This window comes from Andrena cerasifolii, chromosome 15 (assembly GCF_050908995.1).
Source record: "Andrena cerasifolii isolate SP2316 chromosome 15, iyAndCera1_principal, whole genome shotgun sequence".
In the NCBI taxonomy this organism is placed as follows: Eukaryota; Metazoa; Arthropoda; class Insecta; order Hymenoptera; family Andrenidae; genus Andrena; species Andrena cerasifolii.
Genome location: NC_135132.1, coordinates 1,370,095 through 1,397,595, shown reverse-complemented (window position 1 = coordinate 1,397,595; position 27,501 = coordinate 1,370,095). Strand labels below are relative to the sequence as shown.

The following is a 27,501-nucleotide window of genomic DNA, read 5'->3' as shown; positions in this document are numbered from 1 at the left end:
ATCTATTCCATTAAAAAAACATCCGAAACATTTATCATACTCGATATAGCGAACTGTTCAATAATATTGATCTGCACGAAAGATGTACATTGTACATGCATTGTATGTATGGATCTATTCAGCTCGTTCGAGCCACTAGATTGTTTCAAGCCGCTCGAAACACGTTCGAACAGCTGTATTCGAACCGCTCGCTGTATTCGAGCCGTTCTCTGTATTCGAGCCGCTCTCTGTATTCGAGCCGCTCTCTGTATTCGAGCCGCTCTCTGTATTCGAGCCGCTCGCTGTATTCGAGCCGCTCTCTGTATTCGAACCGCTCGCTGTATTCGAGCCGCTCTCTGTATTCGAGCCGCTCGCTGTATTCGAGCCGCTCGCTGTATTCGAGCCGCTCTCTGTATTCGAGCCGCTCGCTGTATTGAAGGAAGGCGGCAAAGAAGAAAGGCGAGCCACATAGCATTCCTACTGTTTGGTGAAAGATACGGTTTGTCCGCCGAGCCGCACGTCGTAGTCATAACGAGACCAAATTGTATCAACTAATCAAAAGGCATAAAAATTGTACGTCTTAGTCAATATAAGTAATTCTATATGTTACAAAAGTATTTACTACTTCAACTTGCTATTACACTACTTGCTACAACTTTACTACTCAACGGTGCATTTATTATTTCACATGAGAACTTTACAACGGTGTACAACAGTCAGGACACGTTTTTAGGTCACCAATTCCTCCGCAGGATTAATATCCTTTATTCTGATTTCACAAGCTATAGCATTTAATCTAAAAATTACGAAGTGATTTCAAAAAACCTCCGTTAATCTTAAAAAAACATGATTACTGTTCTATACTATTTGAGTATTACATACAAAATGACGAGCAAAATTCCGCATATAAATTTAACTTTCTGTCGGTTAGCAACTATTTAACGTGGCACTTATCTAGAGAAACCATGCAGATGATTTTCTATAAATAAAATGTTTCCGTTTTGCTTTATTAAGGTGGCACAAATGTTCAAAGGATGTAAGAGTGAAGACATGCCACCGCACGTTTATGCGATGGTGCAAGCTGCCTATAGAGGAATGTTAGCGACTCGGAGGGACCATTCCTTAGTTTTTCTTGGCCGTAGTGGGTCGGGCAAAACTACAAATTTTAAGCATGCTCTTCATTACCTTGTGTTGGCTGCAGGCACAGTTAATAAGGTAAATAAAGATGTCTGTGGTTTAATGCATTACTCATATCATATTTTATGTAATCGTTGTAAATCATGAATATATATTCATATGTTTTAAAACAAGACTATACAACGCTATCAAATTTTTGGATCATTCTCTTGTAATCAAACAAGTATTTAAAAATTAGTTTGTTCTAATTTACGATTGTAAAATAATAAGAACAAATTGGTTAATTGTATTAGTAAAAACTTTTTTTTTGTACTCGTGCAACTTAATTTATATTGACTATTATACTCCCAAAAGGTTCTGACTATTGAGAAACTCAACGCCCTCTTCACAGTCATGGAGGCCTTCGGAAACAGTAGGACACATATGAACTCAAATGCAACGCGTTTTACACAGATTTTCAGTTTAGACTTCGATCAATCGGGTCAAATAGCATCTGCCTCTTTGCAGGTAATGTAACACGTACCTATATTCTATTACTTACCCACATTATCAAACAATGAAGCTAGTACACTTTAAGGTGTTCAATTATTCATTTTACATTGGAATAACTGATTTTGTGTGGTAAATAATAAAGTAAATACCCCTAATAATTTTACTTTTGCAACGACAAATTATATGCTTCCCAAGTGCTTTAAAACTTAATTTTGACTCTATTTGATTTTCTTCTTTACAAGGTGCTACTATTGGAGAAGTCAAGAATAGGCAAAAGAGCAAACGGTGATCCAACGTTTCACGCTCTTTATCGGTTGCTAGCAGGTGCTGAGGGTGCTCTCAGAAAGGAATTGCATCTTACTAATTTAGTCGCGGAGAACAATCCATTTATTACACCTCTGCAAAAGCACGAAGATAAACAACGAGCGATGGTCGAGTTCAATCGTATTGTGGCAGCCTTTAGGATCCTCGGTATTTCTGAAGCTGATGTGAAAGTCATTTGGCTAGTGCTAGCTGGCATATATCATTTGAGTTGTGCTGGCGTTGTTAAAATCGGTACAAGTTCGCAAAGTCGGTGGCAGTTCGCAAGAGTCGAGTGTGCAGAGAAAGCTGCCACGCTGTTGGGTACTACTGTTGAGGAATTGAGTAGAATAGTGTTTTCTTCTAACGGAGTTGGTGCTGGTACACCAAGTAATCCAAGACCTGCTCTTCGGACACCAAGCCCTACGGAGCAGGGTAAGGATATAATGGGCCTTGACGCTCTCGAAGGTCTTCTTATTGGATTTTATTCTGAAGTGTTCCATTGTGTCGCAGCCCTTATTAATAGGTACATCTATTTTTATTTGCACAGCAATAAACAAGGGGCAGTGGTGCTAATATTGTTCTTTGTATATTGACAGATGCATCTCATCCTCTGTACATGCAGTATCATCTTTATTATTGTGCGACTCGCCTGGTTTTCAAAATCCAGCTTCGTGTGGACGACAAACTGGGGCTTCTTTTGAGGACCTTTGTCACAATTACTTGCAAGAACGTTTGCAACTACTTTTCCATCATACAGCACTGGTAGCGCCAAAGGACAGGTATATACATTCCAACCAAATGAAATAAATCAATTAGGATGCTGTTAAGCTGAATAATTTGTGTAATTGGTATATGTCAAATTCAGGTACGTCCAAGAAGGAATTGATGTAGATTACGAAGACGACTGCGATGAAGATGGGGTCGGCTCGCCTCAGGGGTTAATTGCCCTGTTAGATCGTGGAAGTTCACAAGGTGCGACCATGTTACGAACTAGCCAAAATGACCTTAGCGGAAGTAGACAAATGGAAAGAAAGGGACTTTTATGGTTATTGGATGAAGAAACCGTATGCCCTGGAGGCAGCGATGAGACATTTTTGGACCGATTGTTCTCTTATTACGGAGATCGAGGTATTTAAATATTTATAACGCGAATTCTTCAATGTGTTGTACAGTTGTTTTTCTTAATGTTTTTTTTTTTAATAGATCATCAAATGCTTCTAAGAAAGGCACCGGGTAACAATCAATTTATTTTGCAACACTTGCTGGGTACTAACCCTGTGCTGTACACAGCGACAGGCTGGCTTAAAGCCGCACGGGAAAATCTAGTTACCAAAAGTGCCATTACAATTCTACAAGAAAGTACAAGGTATTTTTTAGTTATCTGTATGTAAATAGCTAGTAATTAGGATTTTTTATATTTCGCATATGGAAAGTGTCAAATGCTCCATTTTATTCTGATATCAGGGAAGATGTAAGCGTATTGTTTGTAAGTGCGCGTGGAGCTGGAGTTTCTGGAACTTTATGCAGTTCAATCCCTGGCTTAGAAGGCTCACAATCTTTAAGGAGGGCTTCCAGCATACGACGAACATTTACAGTCGTGAAAAGAAAAAATGTTTGCTTGCAGGTCAAATTTACTGTTGTAAGTATGACAATCAATATATTATTGATGCTACCTATTAATGATGGTCAAATATAATTTGCACAACTTATATTGTACTACATTACAGCACATTTATAACTTAATTTCAATGTGAAATTAAAGATACGTATTTCGATAATCCGTAGAAGTCGAGTTGTAACGCAAATGGATTTTCATGTGAGGTGTAATTCATAATAGAATTCGGAGAAAGACAACGCTTTGAACATAATTAAGTTAAAAAGTATAGAATAAAATGTTTTCATACGAAATTTCATTCCATGAAATAATGGACATATCACTCTATAACCCAGGCCTGTCCAACTTTTGCTCTTGCCCTCGAAGAGAAGCCGCGGGTGGTTGCGAGCGACGGCAAGCGCGGCAGCCGTAAAAGAGTGGGGATAGTGGCGTTCACAGATTCCTCCACCAAGAAGACCTTTCGCTCTTGGGCCTGGCTCGGTGCCTCCGAGAGCGAAGAGCAACTCGCGGCTTGTCGCGGCTACTCGTCCGAGCAAATCCCTGGACAGGCCTGCTATAACCCATTACCTCAGTTGATATTTTGATTTATTAAAATCATTTGTTTTTAATCAGACTTATTGTTTTACTAGATTCTGAATTTCTATTGAATAATCATGCAAACATTACACACTTGAATATTACAGGTACAAGTGTCCAGTCGTTGCGATCCATATATAAATAAAGCGATATAAAACAGACATTAGTTGAATGGCAAAGAAATAAGAATGCATATGTCATCAAAATCTTTTGCGATTAGAAAAACAGTTGTGAGCATATTTAATAGATTACAAACTGAATGCAATAGAAACAACTTTTTAACTTCTTGTGCAATTCGAAAATCACACATTCCTGTGCTCTTAAATGAATATGTATATCTAATTTAATTATGTGTATCTCTAATTGTGCTACTGCCAATTGTCATAATCATAAACACAAGCAGAAATAATGGATAGTAGAGAAATACATTAATTCAATCATAGGATGACTGATTTCAAACAGTTCATTATCGCTTTCACAATATTCAAAAGATATCGAATGTCCAAACTTTGCGAATCTAACAATGTGTCTTCAGTTAACGCAAAAATTGGAACTGTACGGAATACTAATTCTATAAAACACTCGGGCGTTTAAAATGTTTAAATGATTTCAAAGAGCAAATACGCTACAGGAATTTTTTTCAACGTGATTTTGTCTAAAAATTTTCAAGGCCACTCATGTCGTTTTACGTGTAAGAACACATTTATTTTTTTGTATATTGTAGACCACATAAATATATTTTCAATCATGCATAATAGTATGACCTTAAAATGTACTTTAGCCTCCGAACTTTAAGATCCATGTAAAACAATTAGATAACTTGAAAGTTTTTGGCAAAAAAAAAGAAGAAATTGAAACAAGATTTTCGTTGCAGCGTATTCACCTTTCAGTACCGTTCACAATACGTGTAAAACATTTTTCGGGTCGCCTCAACTAGAGAAGATAATTATAATATGTGTGGTACACCACGAGGGAACGAGATATATCTTTGTGTTTACCATTAACTGTTTATTGGCTCTCGGGGGTTACGTAAGCTATAATTATAACCGTAACGAAAGATATTGACTCAGACACACGAGTACGCAAAGGCAGTGTCACTTCGGTCCATATCCGTGGCCAGGTCGTCTGGAACTACAACTGTCGCCATGTGTTTACAAATGTTTCCTGGCGGTGTCGCATCTCCCCTTAGTCACCGGTCTCCACCACAATATACATACAAAAGTTGGAAATGTTTCTGAAATCGAATTGCACATCACTTTAGTATTAGTCTTTGTTTTTATGATTAGTCTTTATTGTTAGTTTATCCACACCAAAGGCAAGAAACGATTCCTGATCATTTTATTTAATACAAACTTTCTATGGAGATTGAGAATAAAATTAAAATTTAATTTTTTATAGGATGGACTCGTTGAGACATTAAGAAGAACACGAGTTAAATTCGTCCATTGTGTGTTGCCACAACATAATTCTGGTTGTACTGACAACAAGAGCCTATTGTCCGCAAAGTCAAATCAGAGTGAAGATAGCCTCATCAATGTACCTCTATTACGATCACAGGTAAGAGTGTTGCTTTCTGCCACTATGATTGTTGCATAAGTTCGTTAACAAAGCTTGATTTAAAATATTCTTTCTGTTTCGCTGACAATTTAATTAATTGGTTTTAACTGATGTTACAGTAACACATTATTATTGTATGAAATCTTAAGGTTTATGTTTTTTAATGCATTCTGTTAAAAAAGTATTGTATTTTTTCGCAGATTCGTGGAAGCCAAATAATTGATGTAGTTCGACTGCACAAAGTCGGATTTCCTAAGCATATGGCCTTAAGTGAGTTCAGAAGACGATTTGGTTTATTATCAAGCGACGTGAACGCCCGACCAGGTAGTCCTGTAGCCGATGAGCGTCGTGCCGTGGAGGATATGCTGCTCACCGTTGACGTTGATCCGGCTTTATACCGAGTTGGCCAGAGTCAGGTACGTCAATCCTTATTGTTTATTTCTTTATATCTACAGATCCCGCATTATAACTTTGCCTCCGAGCGGCCACTGAGTAGGCCGTGCGTCAGCCATGCCTGCATTGAGCTCTAAACATATCTCGAAAGTGAACAGCAGTGGGAACAGAGGGAAATAGAAGATAAGCGGTGAACCTATCCCAGTCAGCCACGTGCGTTTTTGCAGATTTTGCGCAACCCTTGAGTACAAATGTTTATGACAGAAAGACTACAGATTTGATACAGGATTTGTTATATTCGATGATGAAAGCAGACTGACAGCAGAAAGCCAACAGATTGTGCTGCCTTAACCTGCGAGCAGATTGTCCGCAGGGTCTGTTGATACAGATTTAATAGCAGAAATCAAGCAGATCCTGTTGACATCTAGTATAGCCGTCTTGGCCCAAAAGGGGCGCGCTCTACCTCAGGCTTTCGCCTATACGAGCATTTGGCTTGCAAGGTGGTATTAGCAGTACATAACTAGCGACCCCGCCAGGGCCGGGTCGGAAAAAGCAGAGAAGGACCACGCTTGACTCCACGGCGTCCACTGTAGGAATTTTACTCTCTGAGCAGGATGCCAGGTCACGAGGAATCTAATACATTCGCAACCAGACTAAGTCCCTGGCTATCTTCTGCTCTCTTTGGGGTGCATGCACTCACCCAGGACCACCAGGGACGCTCTGGTGGTCGGGGACGGCCTTGCATAAAATCGCATGCCAGTCCTCAAGCGAATCGGGTACACCGGGAACGCAACCGCCCGTACAGGGGTTAGAAGAACCACCTGCCCCTGGTGGGAGATCCTGTTGACATAGCCTTCGAGCAGTTTGGCGGCAAAATCTGCGGAGAATCTGCTGGTACAATTTAATGGACATGAGGATCTGCTTGATTTCTGCCGCCAATCTGCGGTCGGTTTTTGTCAGCAAGATCTGATTGAAATCTGATATCAATCTGCGGTCGGAGCCTGACATCAGGCTTTGACCACAAAACCATAGTTAAATGCGGACATAGTAGGTCCCGAATCTGAAGTCAGGATCTCCTTGAATCTGCTGCCAATCTGCTGGCATACTGCGGTCAGTTTGTTCACTGGGTATCCTTCTTCCTATTATCCCTCTCACTCTGTACTATCCGTGTTATGTATGTTGTGCGCGGGTAACTTCACTCAAATTCACTATACATCCATAGCCTGTTGTAAAACAGAGATAAGTTCACCCGTTATCTACCCCCTTTCTCAGACCGGCCGTCATTGCTCTGTGCACTCTCCAAGTTTGTTTAGAGCTCAATGGGTGCGTGGGAGAGAGTCCGACCGTCGGCGTTCTTTTAATTTGAATCGAAAAACATACAATCGCACACCCATGAACGCCGACGGTTAGACTCTCTCGCACGCACAGCCTACTCAGTGGTCGCTCGGAGGCAAAATTATAATGCGCGATCTATACCTTTGTTTGCATTTTGGAAGTGTATATAAAATTATATGATATCCAAACGGAAAAGTATTGAACTGCTTAGTGATATTTTCATTAAACAATCTTTTTTATATGGACTGTACATTATGTAAGGCGCGCCAAAAATAACTGAGCGATTTATTTTTAGTAATGGTGGTAGGAATAGACACCATTGTAAATACCACCTAAACATCACACACTTTTTATTAATGATTTAGGAAAATCGTTCACACATTATTTGAATATGATGTTTGACAAATGCCCCCATTGGGACCAGTCAACTTTTGATTCCTTGTATTACACGTAACATCGCTCTATCGAACACTTCTGGTAATATGGCACTATAACTTGATGAATATTCTCGTAAAATATTGAGTTTCCGATGGCCTTATACCTTTTATACGCAAAATGTTTCGAGGAATTGATTTGTGTAACAGAAATCGTATAGTACTGTGCCCTCCAGATAATGAATCGAGCAGAATATCTTCGGATCGTCTGCGGAAAGTAAAATTTTGCAATTAGCAAAGATTTCAGATATTATTAACAAACAAATCAAATAATATTGATTCTAGATGAGACCTCTGTGATACATCTGAGCTTACAGCTTTAATTCTTTAAAATAGTGATAATTGAATTTAACAATGTGACTCCTGCCTAACATATTTATACGGCTACAAAAATCATTATTATCAAACACAGGTGCAAAGTAAAAAACATTTAGTTTTAAACAAATTGTCGTAGTATTTACACGGTTTACATCTGAGACAGGTAAAGGAATACGCTTCATCTACCTAACACTGTTCTTGTTACACATGTTTTTGTGTTTTGGTACATTTCAAGACCAACATACAATAATAACCTAATACAATTTATTTCATATATCGCATTTTGCACTGAATAAATAAATATCATATAATTATCTGATTGTGTAAAGACAACCCTCCCATAACGCGATTAATTCGTACCGCGTTATAAGGAACTCAGAGTTACATAGTTACAAATCATATTAATTCGAACCGCGTTATACATATGGAAACCGCATTATTAGAGTTTAGAGTACCGCGTTGTAGGTAGGACTGTCGCAATTTTTGCTCCGCGTTATGAGAGTACCGCGTTATAGGAGGGTATACTGTATTACCACAATGACTGGAGTCAAGTGTTGGACTCAGCACGATAATACGGAAATATGAAATTTAAAGTAAATGAATATTCAAGAAACAGATCGTCACGTTGCGTAGATCGCATGTGCCCTACGACGTGATAACTGTAAGTACTACACGCGATAGTTATGCATCAATTAATGCTACCAAGAAATATTTTATGAAAACGTTTAATTTAAAAGCGGAAGTATCGAACGGACTGATCGGGGAGCTCAACGTGGACGCATGCGACTCACGCGGCATAGAGTGCATTAATCTTTACACATTCGTTAAAAAAAGTTCTCACTTACACTCTCTATGTTTTTTATGACTTCATGGCTCTATCACTTTGGAACGTACCTATTTTAATCACTTGGACATTACTTTCGATACACCTTACTGTTGCTTCTCACAATCGGACATGCTCGCCTCATTAGACAAATATGTAATAGCTTACGGGGGTATAGGAGTTTCTAAGACTGTAAAATGGGGATTTTTTTAAGCTGTACACAACGTGGAAACTGTAAGATGATATTCTTTGTAATATGCGTGTAGAAGATTTAACAAATATTTTCACGTGTCGTACAATTGAAAGTGTTAAAAATTTACACTCTTAGTGACGCTCCCTCAAATTCCTGTATTCTACTCATGTCTACAGCTGCGTATTCACCTGTGCATTCGCCCCCAATGTGCATTCGGCGCGCACCGATCCGAGCGCCCGCGAAACAACCCAAGGTTCCGCGAGTCGGTCCGAGAGGACTTCGGGCTCCTTTGATGCTATTCCGCTGATTGTTCTCCTGCGCACAATATAAACTACTACAATTAAGGGGTTATGAGGTAGCAAACATTCGTTACCTATTACCAATGTTATGCAATGCTTCTTCGTTGTACGGGTCTGTAGAGTTGCTGATTGAGGCACGGTTTGAACCAGCGCTGTTAGCTCCACTCTGTTCATGAGTCTGTATCTACTTGCGACTCCTGCGTGTGCGTGCGAGCGTACGCCATCGCGCGCTCAGCTGACTCGGCTTTAACTGCGCGGCCCGGAAGTTCGACTGCTAATATTCAACTGTTAATATCTAGAGAACAAAGCCTCGGATCACAAAACGGTAAAGAACTTTCCGATGTCTTTTTGCATCAGGATATTGCGTATTCTAGAACGTCCTCTAATTTTGGTACACCCCGTAGAATATTTTTGAGAGAATGACAAGTACGATTAGATAGGTCTGGCGGCAGCGCACAGTGGTCGAAAATTGAGAAAATCTGGCCAAAACATGAAGGTGGCCTTCGATTTGTACAAAAATGAGTATACTAAGGTTTTCGATGTTACTGATTACGAATCTGAAGTCAAAATTGAAAAAAAATGGCGGACCCAATATGGCAGACGCGAATATCAGAAAAACATCAGATTTGGTTTAAACTCGGTATCCTGGAGTTTTCAAGGTCGCTGATTATGAATCTATAGGGGGATTATAACGATCTTTGAGTCTCGACCACAGTGTTATATCACATAGCATTTGACTACATGTATTAATGTGCATAAATGTGCGTTATACATCGTGAATTTTCTGTGTTCGGTTCGTTACTAATTAAAACATTGAAAACAATTTTAAAGGCTCCAAATGATGAAGAGTAATGGTAGAAAATGGTATGTTTTCAAAGTCACCAAACGTGGTTGGCACGGTTCTGTATATTGTAAAGCAGGCTTGGGAATTAAGTGAACTTTTCGGCCAAATTTCAGGAGCACAATCATTCGATGAAAACGCGAATGAAACATAAGAACTAGGTGAGTTATGGTACCACGATACGTTCTTGAATTTATGTGTTTATTATAACTTTCTCACCATTTCTATGATAAATAATTGTTGCTTTCTGATTCTTTACAACAGGCTTGGGAATTAAGTGATCTTTTCGGCCGAGTTTCAATAGCAACGCCCTCTTCCCCCTGCCGCGCGTCTTGGCGCCCGCGACGGCCATAGTGCTCGAGTCACCTCGGGTGACAAAACAAAAGCGTATCGACAATCGTGCTCTCTGGGACGATGTGGAAACCTATTGATACAATGTCGCCCCAATGCGCCACGCGCAGTTCATATGGTACGGGCCCGAGGCGCTCCAAGCAGCCGGGCCGCCGCTGGGGCCTAGACGCGCGGTGGGAGAAAGAGGGCGTTGCTTCTGAAACTCGGCCGAAAAGATCACTTAATTCCCAAGCCTGTTGTAAAGAATCAGAAAGCAACAATTATTTATCATAGAAATGGTGAGAAAGTTATAATAAGCACATAAATTCAAGAACGTATCGTGGCACCATAACTCACCTACTTAGTTCTAATGTTTCGTTCGCGTTTTCATCGAATGATTTAGGAAAGTTCCAGGTAAATCGATGAAGAATTGATGTCGACCAAAACTAAGTCCAAAACATTTTTGTCACCCGAAAGCAACATCTTACAACACTTTCGCCACTCTTGCACCTTCGCATGTGTTTAGTAACTGAATGACGTCTTGAATCATTATTATACTTTAATAGACTTTCATCCGAAGAAAATGAGGACAAAACGTAGCAACTAGGCGAGATATAATTACGCGTGTTTATTATAACTTTCCCAAAACTGCTAGGATAGATAATTATTATTTTCTAATTCCTTACAATATACAGTCATGCTATGAAATAACTTTTCTTCTCGGCAAACTTCCGAATCTTGCCATTTTCTACCATTGCTCTTCGTAATTTTGGTATTAGATATTTGTATTTTACCTAACATATATGTACCTTTGATTAGTATAACTACAAAGACTGGGAGTTCCACAGTGTCTGACATTTTTCTCTTTCAATAGGGTTCTAGATTAACACTTTGGATGACGTCGACGTGTTTTCACGCCCTGGGATTTGCATCCTGTGCACAGTCTTAGCGTGTTTTCACGTCGATATATTCTGGAAAACATCCAAAGTGTTGTCTGAGAATTTTTGAACGTTTACTTTGAAAACAAATCATATTCGAAATTCGCTTAAAGGTCTGGGTATACTTACTAAGTAGTTTTGTGACGCGGGCCCCATGGAGTTCGTTCCTTTTCTTTCCTATTCTGCTGACAAGGAGAGGTTTTTAGGTGTCCGCCTCCAATTGCTTTGGTTTCTGAATATGTTTTAGAAGACCGAAGAAGAACGAATACGATTTTTTTTGCCCATTTGTAATGTTTGTATGTTTAAGGGGTGAAACAACCCTTCAAAGTTCATAAGTAGAGGTATAAAAATTCCTATTGTTAGGGATATACTTCCGAATGGCCCCAGTGGCCGATCGACACGAGGGTTGAAGAGATGGGTGGAGAGGGGTTGTGGACCCTAAATCTAAAATTGTAGCTTCAGGAATTTATTAGTTTCTGAAATATTAATAACAAATTATTTTTAATTTTTTTGAACTGCATATACGTAGCCCTAACGGGGGTTCATCCTGCCATCCCCCAATTTGTCCTACGGACAGCTGGACGCGTTCCCCTTACCTCCGCGTGCCCCTCAGGCGCCTAAATGGCATGCATATTTAGCTGAAATTCACAGCCAATTTTCTCGAAAAAGAAGCGCGATATTAAAAAATTGTATTCTATCACCCCCCCCCCCCCCCCCAGAGTATTGCCTATCAATAAAGTAATAGGTATCCACCCTGTATAATAGAATGGATCGCATCTCCAAGTTTCTGGTTCAAATCTCCAAACTTACATCGCTTTACACCCCCCCCCTCGCACTAATCTTGCCCCAACCAATACTAATATCCAAAACAAGTTGGAAAGTGGAATGCGTAATGTCGGAATAAGTCAACAGAAATACTAAAAGTTTTTTTTTATTAATATCTCGTAAACTAATAAATTCCCGAAGCAACAATTTTAGATTTAGGTTCCAAACACCCTTCCCCACCCCTCCCCACAAATCTCGTCTCGATCGACCACTGGGGCCATTCGGAAGTACAGCCATTGTTAGTTACCTTGGTATCATGATTTTCTTATTTTACCCAGAAAAAAATCTTATCGTGTACAATCGCACGTTTTTCGAAACGAATTAAAAGAACGCCGACGGTCAGACTCTCTCGCACGCACGGCGTACTCAGTGTGCGCTCGGAGGCAAAGTTATAATGCGCGATCTGTACTAAGTGTTAAAGAATATTATAACATTGTGTTAAATAAAACATGAGATATATTCCATTTGCATCATAACTTGTTGTATGGATGATATTCTTGTCGTCAGTCTCATTTGTACCTCTTCTTAAGAATTTTGAGGGATAGTTTCGCCCCCAAAATATGCAACCGAGCCATTATCGTATCGATATGAAAATGACGCTGTTGATTAATTCGTGGTGTGGGCGAAGAAATAAGTATATATAATACAGCTTGTACTTTGATACATATATGTTTGTATATTTTGCATGATATAATTTGGTATAAATTGTATTATATTGTTACTCGCTATTACACGGTACTTGCGCCGAGTACAACGGAAGAGTGGGCCTTGTCGAACGGAAGAAAAGTAAAAGAGGGGATAACTAAAGTAGAAAACGTTCCTCATTGGCATATCGAACATAAAAAATATGGCGTAAAATTGCGCCTTTTTCAACACAAATGGATTCCTGGCGTTCTCCCGATTAAAATTATACAAAATCTCATGTAAATCGGATTATTTTCAACAAAGTTAGGTTGAAATTATGTGAATCAATTTTTCATGTAATTTCCTTCATTATGATCCGAATTACATCGTCTTGTTATTTTCATCGGAGAAACATAAGGACTGGATTGGGTCTGTTTTTGCAAAGATCTGATGAGAAATGCGGAACTTGATATTTCTTATTTCTTAATGGCTATTCTTTCCCCTTCGAGGGTCGAAAGTCATAACACTCGGTGAGGCATCACGAGGTGTTGTTTTCTCCACGGGGTGCCGGCCGGGCGGCAACTCTTTGAGTAGCGTCGGGAGAGAATCACCTTGTAGGTACATGGCGGTCGGCTCTTAAGGGGTCATGTCTACCTGTGAGGACTGAAAACACAAGTATTTTCAGGATTTTTTTTAAACTTGATATTTTTAAATAAACGGTCATGTGTTCGAAAGTATATATTTAAAAGTTCTTGTAGATTTTTTTGCAATGCAATATATAAGTAAATAAAGGAATTATAAGCGATCTCTCGGCAACCTTTTATTTATTTGAGGAGGTAGGTCACCCTCGATTGCCCCCAAAACAGGCCTTTTTTCAAATGCAAATTGTAAAGTGATAAATAACAGTAGAGAGAACGTTTTTCTCTAGTTTTAATCGTTATTCTATGAGCTTCAACACATAAAAAGGAAAGTCTAAATATCTCTATGTACATAAAAGTTGTGAATAAAAACGTAAAGGCGTGTACGCGGTGCACTGTTTGATGGTGAACATAAAATCTCGAAAACCGCTCCAACGATTTGGATGAAAATTTAATGAGAGATGCGCAAAACCATTCCCTGCGATGTGTCGGGAGCGGATTCATTTTACATGGCGCGTACCGTCCGCAATTGCCAATAAAATTCGACACTCTATCAAATTTCTGTGGGAAGGACGTTGACCTCGCCCTCTGGAAGAGGATAGTGATATACACCCGACAAAAACAACGATTACCTTAGGTCCACAAATAAGTAATCGAAAGTCATTGGCCAAGGCGTAGGGAGCCGCGTAGGGGAAGCGCCAATCGCGAGCCTGGTGTAGCGGCAACATCGCAAGTTCTGGCCCCGATCCCAAGGTGCCTTCTTTAGCAAATCCGACTATAACTAAATTCAGTCGAATTGTTTAGTTTTGATGAACCAGGTCCAAAGTACAGTGGTCACCGTAAAGTGCTTAAAAAGAAAACGTTGCCGGGAGATCGCCTATAATTCCTTTATTTATTTATATATTATATTGCAAAAAACTACAAGAACTTTAAAATATATACTTTCGCGTACACATCTGCTGCTTCAAAAAGTCTAAGTTTTTTAAAAAATATCCCGAAAGGCCATGACTCCTTAAGGGGAGGTTCCGGTCTAGAGCCCAAAAAAATAAGTGATATTTAGGAATTAATTAAAGGAAAACTACTATATATAATTTAATGGGACTTTCTGCATTGTATTAAGGATGTCTTAAATTATAGAAATATATTTTTTGTTTTATAATTAATCATTGCAGACGGCCTTGGGTAGCCGTTAAAGTCAAGGCGTCAAAAAATTGATCCAAATCGGTGGGCGCTGTATCTCCAAAAATTATTATCCGATTCGACTGAACCTATTTTTATTTTGAAGATTATTCTTCTGTTTAGGGGGGAACTAGAAAAAAATGCAAAATTGCATTTTTTTAGAAAATAACGACACTTCAAGTTTGAAATCACTTTTCCCTGTATTTTTCGTCCTTTCAACGCTTTTGAAAATTATAAATTTTTAATTTTTTGTAATTTTTTCTAGCCCCCCCCCTAGCCAGAAGTATATTCTTCAAAATTAAAAAAGTTTCAGTCGAATCGGATAATAATTTTTGGAGATACAGCGCCCACCGTTTAGAGAACACTGTTGCCGCTACTCAAATGCCTATAACTTCGGGAATTTTACGAATTTCAACAAATCCTTTTAAACACGTATTCCTAAAAGATTGAATATTCGAAAAATGAAATAAAAAAAATCGACATTTAGACCGGAACCTCCCCTGAAGTGTCGCGCATCCCTGACAACACGGCCAGGAGTGGGAGAACCCCACAGGACTCGCGGGTCCTGCTTTGGAAAGTGTTGTACTGCCTCAAGTCGTTCCTCGTTCTTCCTCTACCACTGCTCGTGATGTCACTGTTTGCCGACGGCTCTGGTGCACAGTATAAGTCTTTTTCAATAGTTTTGTTACCATTTATTAAATAATACATAGTTCCTAGTAGATTTTTCAAAGGAGCTTACAAATAGTAAAGCTAAAAAGCTTTGTCGTAATATTCTGATGCTTGTTAATTTCGGATATAAACTCGTGTTCCTCAGCTTTCACTCTCTGTCAGCCACACAACCTGAAAGAACACCTTGAACTTCAGATAGTCGACGGGGGGTTTTAGAAAGTGATAGCTTTTCAAATCCGGCGTCCTACATTTCTGAATACATTGGAAACTTTGATCGAGCTTCTCAACCTTCTATCCTCAACCGTCACATGCGGAATAGTGATCATGACCCCCCATAAACATGACTCAGGTATGAAAGAAGCTAATTCCCTTTAATTCTCGAAAAAATTAAAAAAGTTCAGATGCAAAGATTGTGAAATATTTTAAGCTTCGGTTTTAAATAATTAGGGGCCGTATGAAGATCATTTTACGATCGAAGATAATAAACACTTGGTAGAGACTAATTTAAACGAATCGAAGTCAGTGGTGGATTAAGAGAGATGCGGATTTTTTCTTATACAACGGCCCGCTAATTACTTAAAACCGAAGCTGAAAATATGAGCACTAAATTGATTTGTATACAATTGGAATTAGCAAAGTTGATTTCACAATCTTTGCATCTGAGCTTTTATTAATTTTTTCGAGAATTAAAGGGAATTAGCTTCTTTCATACATGAGTCATGTTTATGGTGGGTGGGGAGAATTTCATCACTTTTTTCATAATTTGTGAATTTTTGTTCATGTTAAAACACCGGAACTATGTCTAAGATAATATAATAAGGCCAAAATAGCTGCGGGGTCGTACCCATTTCGCTAGCATTCGTGTATAGAGACATGGTCGCTCAGTGTGTCTATGGGTACGGGGGAAGGGGAATTATCTTCCAGACGCGACCGCCTCTGTTGATCATTATTGACGAATGGGAAGTAATAATGGGTTATGTAGAAGGTAATACGACGTAATAAGTTACACTTTCAGAAATATTGAATTTTGTGCCTTATGTGAAGTTTAGAATATAAAATTTATATTTTTCAATTAAACAGATCATAGAAAAGCAGGCGCACAGTGGTCCGGATACCATAGAAAGGCGAACTAAAGTCAAATATTCGACCTCGTTGAAAATCCATAAAATCGTAGCTATGCAGTCTTATATCTCTGAACTAAGTTTTTACATGTATGCGAATTGCTACAAATTTTTTTTGGAGAGCTTTGAAAACAGGGAAAAAGTATGTTTCAGAACGATCACATTTTCTGTTGAAATTAGTGTAGGAAAAAGATGTGTAAAACGATCCCCTTAAGGCGTAATTCATACAGAAAATACAAAACCACATTATTTAAATAAAAGTAAAGTATTTTTTGTAAGTTAGTTTATCTACCTTATTATTGGCTTAGATCAAATTTAGCTACCTGATCAATTATGTGTTTTATTCGCATTTTTGTGAAGGCATACTAAAGTATCATTTTGTACACCTATGGGAAAAAAATTATCCCTACGGGGGATCCCTAGAAAAATGACCTCCAGGATCATTTTATACCTACTGATAGTAAATAAGACGAACATTAAAAAGCATTGATATATTTAAATAAAAACAGAAATTAAACTCAATTACAAAATATGCGAACATAATAAATTAAAACATTTTTTAAAAAATTAGATAATTTTACTAGATAATTTTTTGTTCATAATCAATGAATAGAAATACTTAAAATCAACTAACAAAATGAGATCAGCTTCACAGACTCAAATTTTTTCGTGTACCTCCTGCGAATCCTGAGATCATTTTACCCTACTAGAGAGGGATCATATGACACCAAACATCCAACTCACATTCAGTGGTTGAATATAACGTCAAATTATTACATTCGGTAACGAAACACAATAAATTATTGTTGAATTGTCATTAAATTTGCGAAAAAAACAGCTGTCACACTACGCCGTTTATTATAATAGTTACACAACATTGAAAAAGACCTTACCTTACATAAAAGGCAGTAATTTTGATATTTTTCTTGTTTATAACACACGGAGTCCTGATATTTACATGGCACTTAGAGCGGGCTGAACTTTTGTACATCGATATTAAGAAATAACAGCACTAATAGCCGCAGAACAGCCAGGAATCATTTTACCTCGAGGGATCGTTTTAGACACCTTTCCCCTACTTTGCCTCACTATATTCTTATATTGATAAGAAGTAGCTTAAGGGGGGAGCCTGGTGTAACTAAATGAAAATCGAGGCATTTTTCGGGAATTTTTTTTACAGAAAGTATTTGATAGATCTTTCTGAAACTTTCAGGATATTGTATTAACAGGTTAAGGTATATAACAAAAAAAAATTATTAAAAAAGAGCGGCAAATAACAAAGTTATGCCCAGTCCGTTGGCGACGCAATTATTGCACTGCGGGCAACGTAGCGTCTTTTGGTTTCATCTGAAACCAAAAATCGAACAATTTTCTTTTAGTTTATGAGTGTACGCACAGAATGAAGTAATTTGAAACTTAAAAGATGCAAAATGAACAAATGGCGGCCTCTTGAATAAAAAGTTCACTGTTTCCAACGAAATTTTGCCTTAAATGTCTAAAAAAAAGTTATTTATTTAAACAATATCATTATACTAATATCTTAGTACTATGAAGAAAATGTTCACAAATATCCGTGCACAAGGCCAAGTCGATTGGTTGAATATTTTTTTAGTTACATTGCCCGCAAAGTATAAAACAGTCGTTTCGAGAAAAACACATTTCAAGTTTTGTGGTAGCCTGGCGCTCCGTAGCAAAATCGGCTATATCCGCTTTAATTTTTCGAATTTCGTTTTGCGGCTTTGGGAACATATTGTCGTGATGTTCAACTATTGATTTATGCAAAAAAAAATCGATTTCTTCGACCCCCTACACTAGACTCCCCCCCCCCCTTAAATGTGTAAAAGAGTTATTTATTTAAACAATATCATTATACCAATAACTTAGCTCTGTGAAGAAAATGTTCACAAATATCCGTGCACAAGGCCAAGTCGATTGGTTAAATATTTTTGGAGTAATATTGCTCGCAAAGTGTGAAACTGTCGTTTCGAGAAAACGCATTTAAAGTTTTGTGGTAGCCTGGCGCTCCGTAGCAAAACCGGCTATATCCGCTTTAATTTTTCGAATTTCGTTTTGCGGCTTTGGGAACATATTGTCGTGATGTTCAACTATTGATTTTTGCAAAAAAAAAAAAACGATTTCTTCGATTCGCTACACCAGGCTCCCCCCTTAAGTCTAGGTATGTAGTGTTAAAGATTGGTCTTTTTGCTGCACGTATGTAAAAAACTATAAAAAAAAATAAGTTAAACGATTTTATGTAATTTCATCAAAAATACTCTAAAAACTAAAAAGTAATTCTTTTTTGGTACTACAATTACGATGGTGATATGTCACTTTAAATAAAATCGTGGGGCAGGATATTTCATAATAAGATATGAATCACTTAAATACAGAATCAAGCGTCGAAATAAGCGATAGAAAGCGATTTTGAGTTCTAAGTCTCAAAAAAACCTTAAAATCGTTCCATTTATAATGAATAACGTATAAATAACAGTGATGTGAAAATTCATAGTTGTCCAAATACCGTAGAAAGGCAAACTGAATAGTATGATCAAACCACTGTGCGTCGTTTCTTAGCACAGCAAGAATATAAGGAAAGATAAGTCCAAGGATTATTCCATGCGTTGCTGATAAAAAGCAAAAGTCCGAAAAGTTCAATTTAAGTCTGTAGAGTGATTACGGTCTTGAAAGCGTGCAGCGATTTCTACACAGAACTGGAAATATCTCGTCAAGACGAATCGATTTACGTCATTTTTAACTTCGGAATCAGATGCGATCACCTTAATAAATGCCCTCAAAGTCCGATATTTTGTGGTTTCGAACAAAAGAAGCGGCCATTAAATTCTATCTGGTTTGAGGATGGTGCACGGAATACTCTTGCAGGTTGAGGTGCCAAATAGAGCTACAAGATGATTCTCTCGGTGCGCCCGATCAAAGAGATGCCGTCTGGTCAACCGTGACGAGGTCAACCCCCCGTAATTCCTCTCCTAATTTATGGATTTCGACCCTCGGAGGGGATGGAGTACCTATTAAGAAGTGCGAAATGTCCCGTTTCCGCATTTCTGATCAGATCTCTGTGATAATGAAGGAAATTACATGAAAAATTGATTTGCATAATTTCAAGCTACCTTCGTTGAAAATAATCCGGTTTACATGACATTTGGTATGGTTTTCATCGGAAAAACACAAGGAATCCATCGGTGTAACTTCCACATCGATACGATAAAGAATAAAGAATTTCTTAACACGCTGCAATGAATATTTCACATTTTCAGCCTGGACTGCGGGGCACCACCCCAATTTGCTGCGGTCGGCCGAGGATTCATACCTGTTTCAGAAATAAAATAATTCTTTATTCTTTATCGTATCGATATGGAAGTGAAACCGATGGATTCCTTGTGTTTTTCCGATTAAAACCATACCAAGTGTCATGTAAATCGGACTATTTTCAACGAAGTTAGCTTGAAATTATGCAAATCAATTTTTCATGTAATTTCCTTCATTATGCTCCGAATTGCGTCGTTTTTGGTGTTAGTTTCATCGGCGAAACATAAGGAATCGATTGGCACCGTTTTCGCAGAGATCTGATCAGAAATGCAGAAACGGGACATTTCGCACTTCTTAATAGGTACTCCAACTCCTTTGAAGGTCGAAATCCATAAATTGGGAGAGGTACCACGGGGGGTTGACCTCGTCACGGTTGACCAGGCGGCATCTCTTTGATCAGGCGCACCGAGAGAATCACCCTGTACAGGGTCATCCGTTAAAACTGCAACCTATGCGCGCGCGAACAGACGAAAATGGCAACGCCGCCTCACGGACGCATTCCACTACAACCATTCACTGGCCCGGCGTGCGGAGGGCTGCCAGCGACCGCTGGACAGCAGTGACGCCGAAAATTTTAGTTTTAATTTAAAAAAATTTACCTACGATAGGATTGACCCCGGCACTGTACGGAGAGATTTTTTGCCACCTGCGTGAAAAAGCCATAATACTGGCGCATCGTTCCAAAAAAACGAAATTAATGGAAGCCGGTATAGGCGTGGCGTTGTGTAGCTAAAATGTTAAAACATTCGGACTCAAAAATTGTAGAAAAAAATTCTAACACCTCTACAATCAAAGACACGTTCTATTAGTTACCCGTTACGTCCGATCTATGCATATACTGCATTAAGGATAAAATTATAAAAAAAGAAAATCAGAACAATAGATTCTGAGGTTTGCAGAACTAACACATAACTGAATAAAATTTTAATTTCTCAATTTATGAAAGTAATGATACAGAAACAACCAGCCTATTGTTTATCAGCATCATGAATTTTAAAAAGAGCATTAAATACAGTATTAAATAAACGGTTTGCAAAACCTCTACACAACAATTATGGTTAAAAAATTGATAAAAGAAAAATTAAGTAAACGTAAAATATTTTAAATTATCCATCATTCAGGGGGAATAACTTTTCCTCATTTTTCGGCGCAAATTGCATTCCGATCTCTTTTATGGTTCACAAGTTATACGAAAAAGGCCCCAAATTCTTCAATCCGGGCCGAAAAATTTCAAATAATTCTTTGCGACATTAATTTGAAAGAGACCATCCTAAAATTTTCGAGACCAGTCGACATTGTTTTCAAAGGTGCGAGTGGTAAACCGATTATGAAAACGGAGCGCGCGACTGGCTTACCTGGGCAGGGAAATTCCGCACAGCTCTTTGCGATGTTAATTTGAAAGAGACCATCCAAAATTTTTCGAGCATCACTGCTGTCCAGCGGTCGCTGGCAACCCTCCGAACGCCGAGCCGGTGAATGGTTGCGTGGAATGCGTCCCTGAGGCGGTGTTGCCATTTTCGTCTGTTCGCGCGCGCGTAGGTTGCAGTTTTAACGGATGACCCCGTATACAGGGTGTCCCACTAAGGAGTGGACAGCGCGATATCTCTTAAAGTATTGTCGATAAAAATATAAAAAAAATAGGGAATTGCATGGTTCGAGGGGGCCCATTTATTAGCGCGAACGAATTTTGTTTTCGATTATTATTTTAAAAGATACGATGGTCAACTTCGGTTTTTCAAATGGAACTATTTATTTTGAAGACCTGAGTTGATAGTGCGTTCCAAGACAAATTCAATAAGCTTTAATGTATACACTTTATTTCCACTGGTTTTTAAGATATTGCGCTTGCAAATTTACTGATTTTCACTGCAAGAAACCCCTCTGGAATGGCAAAAACCGGGGGCGGTCTTACTGGCGCCACGGGTGGCACTGCCTGTTGAAATGGATACTTACCTGCCAAAGGTCTACGCCAGAAATGGCAGGCCCAAAGGCTGGACAATTCTTTTCCGTCAGAAATGCTACTTCGGTAGGTATCGTTACTTTTATTTCGCACTTGCTTCTACGCTCGGATGGCCGGTTCTTTTGGGAGGGATGCAAGTTGGATTGGTTAGGTTAGGAGGAGTGAAAGTTGCTAGACTAAATTTCAACCATAGGGAGCAGATTGTATCAGAACCAATCCAACTTGCATCCCTCCCAAAAGAACCGGCCATCCGAGCGTAGAAGCAAGTGCGAAATAAAAGTAACGATGCGCTTCTGGATACCGCAGATGTACCTACCTAAGTAGCATTTCTGACGGAAAAGAATTGTCCAGCTTTTGGGCCTGCGAACCCTGTCGTAGACCTTTGGCAGGTAGGTATCAGTTTCAACAGGCAATGCCACCCGTAGTGCCAGTAAGACCGACCCCGGTCCTTCCTATTCCAGAGGGTTTTCTTCCAGTGAAAATCAGTAATTTTGCAAGCGCAATATCTTAAAAACCAGTGGAAATAAAGTGTATACATTAAAGCTTATTGAATTTGTCTTGGAACGCACTATCAACTCAGGTCTTCAAAAAAAATAGTTCCATTTGAAAAACCGAAGTTGACCATCGTATCTTTTAAAATAATAATCGAAAACAAAATTCGTTCGCGCTAATAAATGGGCCCCCTCGAACCATGCAATTCCCTATTTTTTTTATATTTTTATCGACAATACTTTAAGAGATATCGCGCTGTCCACTCCTTAGTGGGACACCCTGTATAACAACGAAAGAATCATCCAAATCGGTCCGCGCGTTACAAAGTTATGCAGAAACATACATTGAAGCTGGAATCCTAAGTAATTCTAGAATATCTAGGTAATAATACAAAAAATTGACCACCGGCTCTTCGTACTCTTTCAAATAAAAAAAGAATCATCGGAATCGGTGCACCTATGCGGAAGTTACGGCTGAACATACAATAAAAAAAAAATTAACGTGGTACCGCCGGCTTTTCATACTCCTTTAAATAAAAAGAGAATCATCGAAATCGGTGCACTTATGCGGAACTTATGGCTGAACATACATAAAATAAATATAATTGAGTAACCTCCTCCTTGTTTGATGTCGATTAAAAATATCACTAATGCAAATAACGTTTAAATGTTTGAAATTCTCACTTGCAGGGGCATGTTTGTGCATAGAAAAACAAATACCTATGTATCCATTTCATTACGCATCATCATTTTGTTAAAAGCGGGTAGTATTTGCAGAAGTAAATGTTTCATTTAATGCAGTTATTGCCTATATGTAAAAAGCTGAAAATTGCATAATCGTTGAATCTTTTGAATGTAAATGTTCAAAAGATACCAAACGCGTGAATTTCTAACTTCTACACGTGGAAAGGTCACAGTTGCGGGGTTGCAGATTTCAGATAAATTTTTTGTAATCAGTCGAGGACGAAAAGAAAAGTTTTCGGGGTCATCACTGTCATCACCATTGTCATTATTTCACATTCTCACTGAACATAGTATTTCGAAGAGCGTAGTTATTTACCTTCACTATCTGACAATAGATTTTCTTTCGATTTATGATTAGCAAACGAAATTTCTTTCATTCCTTTTTTTGACACCGTAGGAGCATAATACTGGGTTTTAATAGTTAACGTTATTGCTTACGTCTGGTTATCTTTTTGTCCGACGTGTGTATAAGGCCTGTATTCATTGTTATTGATTCGAAATAAGGAGAGTAGTGATATATGTCAAATTGAAATAAAATACCTCTCTAAAATTAGCTGGTGTCACACTGCTGTTAGTTATAAATACTAACGGGAAAGCAGTGCTGTCTTGATTTTTACGAAGTGATGTCTTGGTGCTCTCGAATCAACATTCAATTCTAGAAAACGAGGATAATACACAGTGTTAGTGATTCAATAATTATACATATACAGAATTGATATTCATCATAATAGCATCCACAATTTTTTAAACCGTTTGCTGTAATTGGAGAGATCACAGTTTTATACATATAAAATTAATCTGTTTTCAGCCACCAATAAATTATAGTAATTTAGAACAAGATTCTGTTGATTTTTCTAAGCGGAAGCACATTTTATATTTTTGTCTTCTAGAAGTGTTTAAAATAAATCCTCTGGTAACACATGCCACTCTTTTTGGTACTCTACCAAAGATTTTGATCAACTGCATTAAAAGAGCAAAGAAGAATATGGTTCCACTTTTAAGTCAAGGTGGCTTTATTCTTTTCAACAAGGAATACATTATAGAAGTTTAAATTATTGCAATTTATAGTTGGTTAAAGCTCATTAATTTACATACAATTATTCTCTATCATATTATAGTAAGTGGTTAAAAAATAGTAAACACCACCGGCACCGTAAGAACGAAGAAATGCCCAAATACAAACTGTCCCCTCAAGCGGTAAGTAAATAAACTTTAAAATTTCGGTATAGGTATAGGTAGAATTCGAAGTTGCAAGATTTAAAGAAGATGATAGTCGTATAATTGAGAAGTTGGTTTTTGCACCTTAACTTGATACCTACATACAGTGGCTCGCATTAATATTCGGACACTTTTTAAAATCGCATAACTTTTTTAGAATTGGTCCAAACAACTTGAGTGTTTTTGAGAAGCTAGAAGGTCGAGAATCGCGAAAATTCCCGAAATCAGCGATTCTCTCGACCTTATTCTGCGATTTTTAAACGTTTGTAGCTCGGAGCAACGTTAACCGATTTCGATGAAATTTTAGGCACGTATACAACTTACTGTAATCTACAAACGGTTTTTTTTAATTTTCATTACAAGCTCACAAAAAAAAGTTTAAAAATCGACCTTTACTATTCTTTTCGCTATTCCAACCAAATACATTTTTTTACAAAACGACGAAACGCGTCATTTAGCAAACTAATCCTTCTAGTTTCTCAAAAAAACTCAAGTTGTTTGGACCAATTCTAAAAAAGTTATGCGATTTTAAAAAGTGTCCGAATATTAATGCGAGCCACTGTATATTGTATATATTCGGGTATCGCAATCACAAAAAAGTATGTATGTATAAAAATAGGGCGTGCGTGTAGCCAAAATACGTGTGCAATATATTAGATACGTATATGTATATGTACGTCTAATAGTTGTATGTAAAAAATTATAGTGCAGCCATAACATCGTGGAAACTATGTATTTAGCCCTTTCGTCCCGGCGTACGTGTCCACGAACGAGCTTTTTCTTTCCTTCTTTTTGTGTGTAAAGTACCAAGAGCCGACTAAAGCCGCCGTTAAAATTTTTTTAAATTTTGTCAAAATTTTAACACATCGCAATAATGTTGAGAGATAGAATGCGACAATGAAGTAAAACAAACGAAATCATTTTTGGGAATTCAGAGGGATTGTCATAATGATTAAATTCACCACAGTGTTTCCAAAGTATTCAGTATGATATATGCAGGAAGAAACACATAAGCAGGAGATGTACCGACTGTTGGCCGACTATAGTCGACAAAAAAGGCCGATTGATCGGCCTTGAATGTTTGGTATTATTGATATGACTCGATAAGGCATAGAAATAAAAATACAATGTTCTTTCTTCACTGTCATTAGTATAATTTTAATATTTTTTAATATGTAGTATACTTATACCTATTTGTATGTAATATAATTATTAAGTACTTAAAACGTTAAAAATAATAAATATTATTATTGAAACCAACTAAATAAGTACCAACGAAAACGAACGGCCGACCGAATAGTCAGCTAGTCGGTACATCTTTTCTTTACTAATGTGTAAAGACCGTAAAATTGTTTGTTTGTATGTTCGCGGTAATCTCGAAATCTACTGAACCGATTTCGATTGGATTTTTATAGATGTGTTCCATACAATCTTGTGAGGGACATAGGCTTTGTTTTATTACTCTATCAGATCAGGAAGCTTATTGACGAACAAAAATGTCAGTTAATTCCGTTGTCTCCGTTGGCGTAGCACGGAGCAGGTCACCGAAATGTTCGTATCCCACTACCGACTCCACAGCGCTGTAGTGGGAATGGCTCAGTACTGTAATAGTGGGGATGGCGGGTTCCGCTGTGTTGAATGTCGATTGCTGCTTGACGCGCGGTCATTCACGCACGAGCAGTCAACTGCTATGGAAGCTTTCCATGTACAAAAAGTCTCAAGCATAAATGTATTATGCTGCATATTTCACGTAGAACTACGGTTGTGGCTCTGACACCATCTGACAAGGGAAGTTCGGTTACCCGAACATTCAGATTTTTTTTAAACTGTGCAGATTTATAGAGGACCTCGATAGAAGTATCAGGAAATTTTTTGTTTGTGCCCATTTTCGGGTTTTCAGGGTGAAAACACCCACTAAAGGTTAATGAGTGTGTTCCTATTTTTCAGTATACCTTGGGAACGATATATAAAAAATATGTTATAAACAAAATTAATGGTTTTTTGTGCTGTATAAAACTATGTAATCAAATTGTTTTAAACTTTGTGGTGGGGAATATTTTCTTGCTTAAATTGCAAATTTTAAACAATTGGATTGTACAGTTTTATCCCCTACAGCACACTTTGTTGCAGGAACGTTGCAGAACCGTTGCGCTGAAACATTGCACGGAATGTTCCCGAAACGTTACAAGTAAATTGCTATGTCCGCCCCTGTACAACATTGCGGGAGATATTTCTGCAACTTTGTTTCGGAATTTTACAGCAACGTTTCGGGGATTTTTCAACAATGCTCACACAACTTTTCGGGGATATTACACAGCAATGGTCACGCAACGTTTCGGAGATGTTACACAGCAATGGTCACGTAACGTTTCGGGCAGTAGGGCCAAAAATAAAAATATCGGTAGTATATACCGTATCTGTGCGGGACGCGAAGACATGAAATGTGTGCAGAATCGTAGTTGTATAACGTCCATGTGTCTTTTATAAATAGAAAATTCTTTTACCTCAGTGAGATTCAAACCCATGACCTGTAGCACCGTAGACGAACACTTTACCGCTGTAGCTACAACCGTTGATTGAGAAGATTGCTTACGTATTCGAACTTAAACTCGTACCGTGCAAAATTTCGAACTCAAATTATTCAAAAATGAAGGCTCGTCCCGGATATCTAACAACAAATTAATTTCGACGTTTGATGCTATATTAAATTGATTCATATTCTGTTATGAAATATCCTGCGCAGTACAAGAAATGTTTTTTTTTAGTTCTTAGTGCATTTTTAATACAATCGGTTAACATAATTTTTTTTAAAAGTTTTTTTATTTTCTAGTTTTTAGTGTTTGTGGATTTACCTTGCACAGCTCAGACAACTTTACAAACATTTTTTATTGCCGTATACAGTTTAACAGTGTGCATAAACCTTGTAGTGATAATTAATTGTATTAATTATTTATATCACATATTTTCCACGTTCTCATATATTCCCTCGCAGTTGGCCTGTGGAATCTAAAACTGTAATTCCTTATTCTGTGCGAATGTCGCAGGAACGGCCCTCAGCGTCATTCCTGGGATGTTCGCACATAATACGGAATTACGCGGAACGTTCCTGAAATGCGAACACACGGAATACAGTCTTAGATTCCAC

The 27,501-nt window shown here is 38.1% G+C and overlaps 1 protein-coding gene across 10 annotated transcripts in view; it reads left to right on the top strand.

Moving 5' to 3' along the window:
* Positions 1-27,501, top strand: part of LOC143377162 (unconventional myosin-XVIIIa) — a 390,650-nt gene that overhangs the window by 268,771 nt on the left and 94,378 nt on the right. For 8 of the 10 annotated variants that reach the window (XM_076828160.1, XM_076828159.1, XM_076828157.1 and 5 more), the window contains 9 exons: positions 994-1,194; positions 1,471-1,623; positions 1,851-2,434; positions 2,508-2,690; positions 2,777-3,039; positions 3,115-3,277; positions 3,376-3,550; positions 5,501-5,659; positions 5,860-6,075. In XM_076828160.1, the coding sequence (XP_076684275.1) occupies positions 994-1,194; positions 1,471-1,623; positions 1,851-2,434; positions 2,508-2,690; positions 2,777-3,039; positions 3,115-3,277; positions 3,376-3,550; positions 5,501-5,659; positions 5,860-6,075 (2,097 nt within the window). Of the gene's footprint in view, positions 1-993; positions 1,195-1,470; positions 1,624-1,850; positions 2,435-2,507; positions 2,691-2,776; positions 3,040-3,114; positions 3,278-3,375; positions 3,551-5,270; positions 5,418-5,500; positions 5,660-5,859; positions 6,076-24,290; positions 24,336-27,501 lie in introns of those variants that run through there. The other 2 variants (XM_076828168.1, XM_076828169.1) reach the window with 2 other exon arrangements.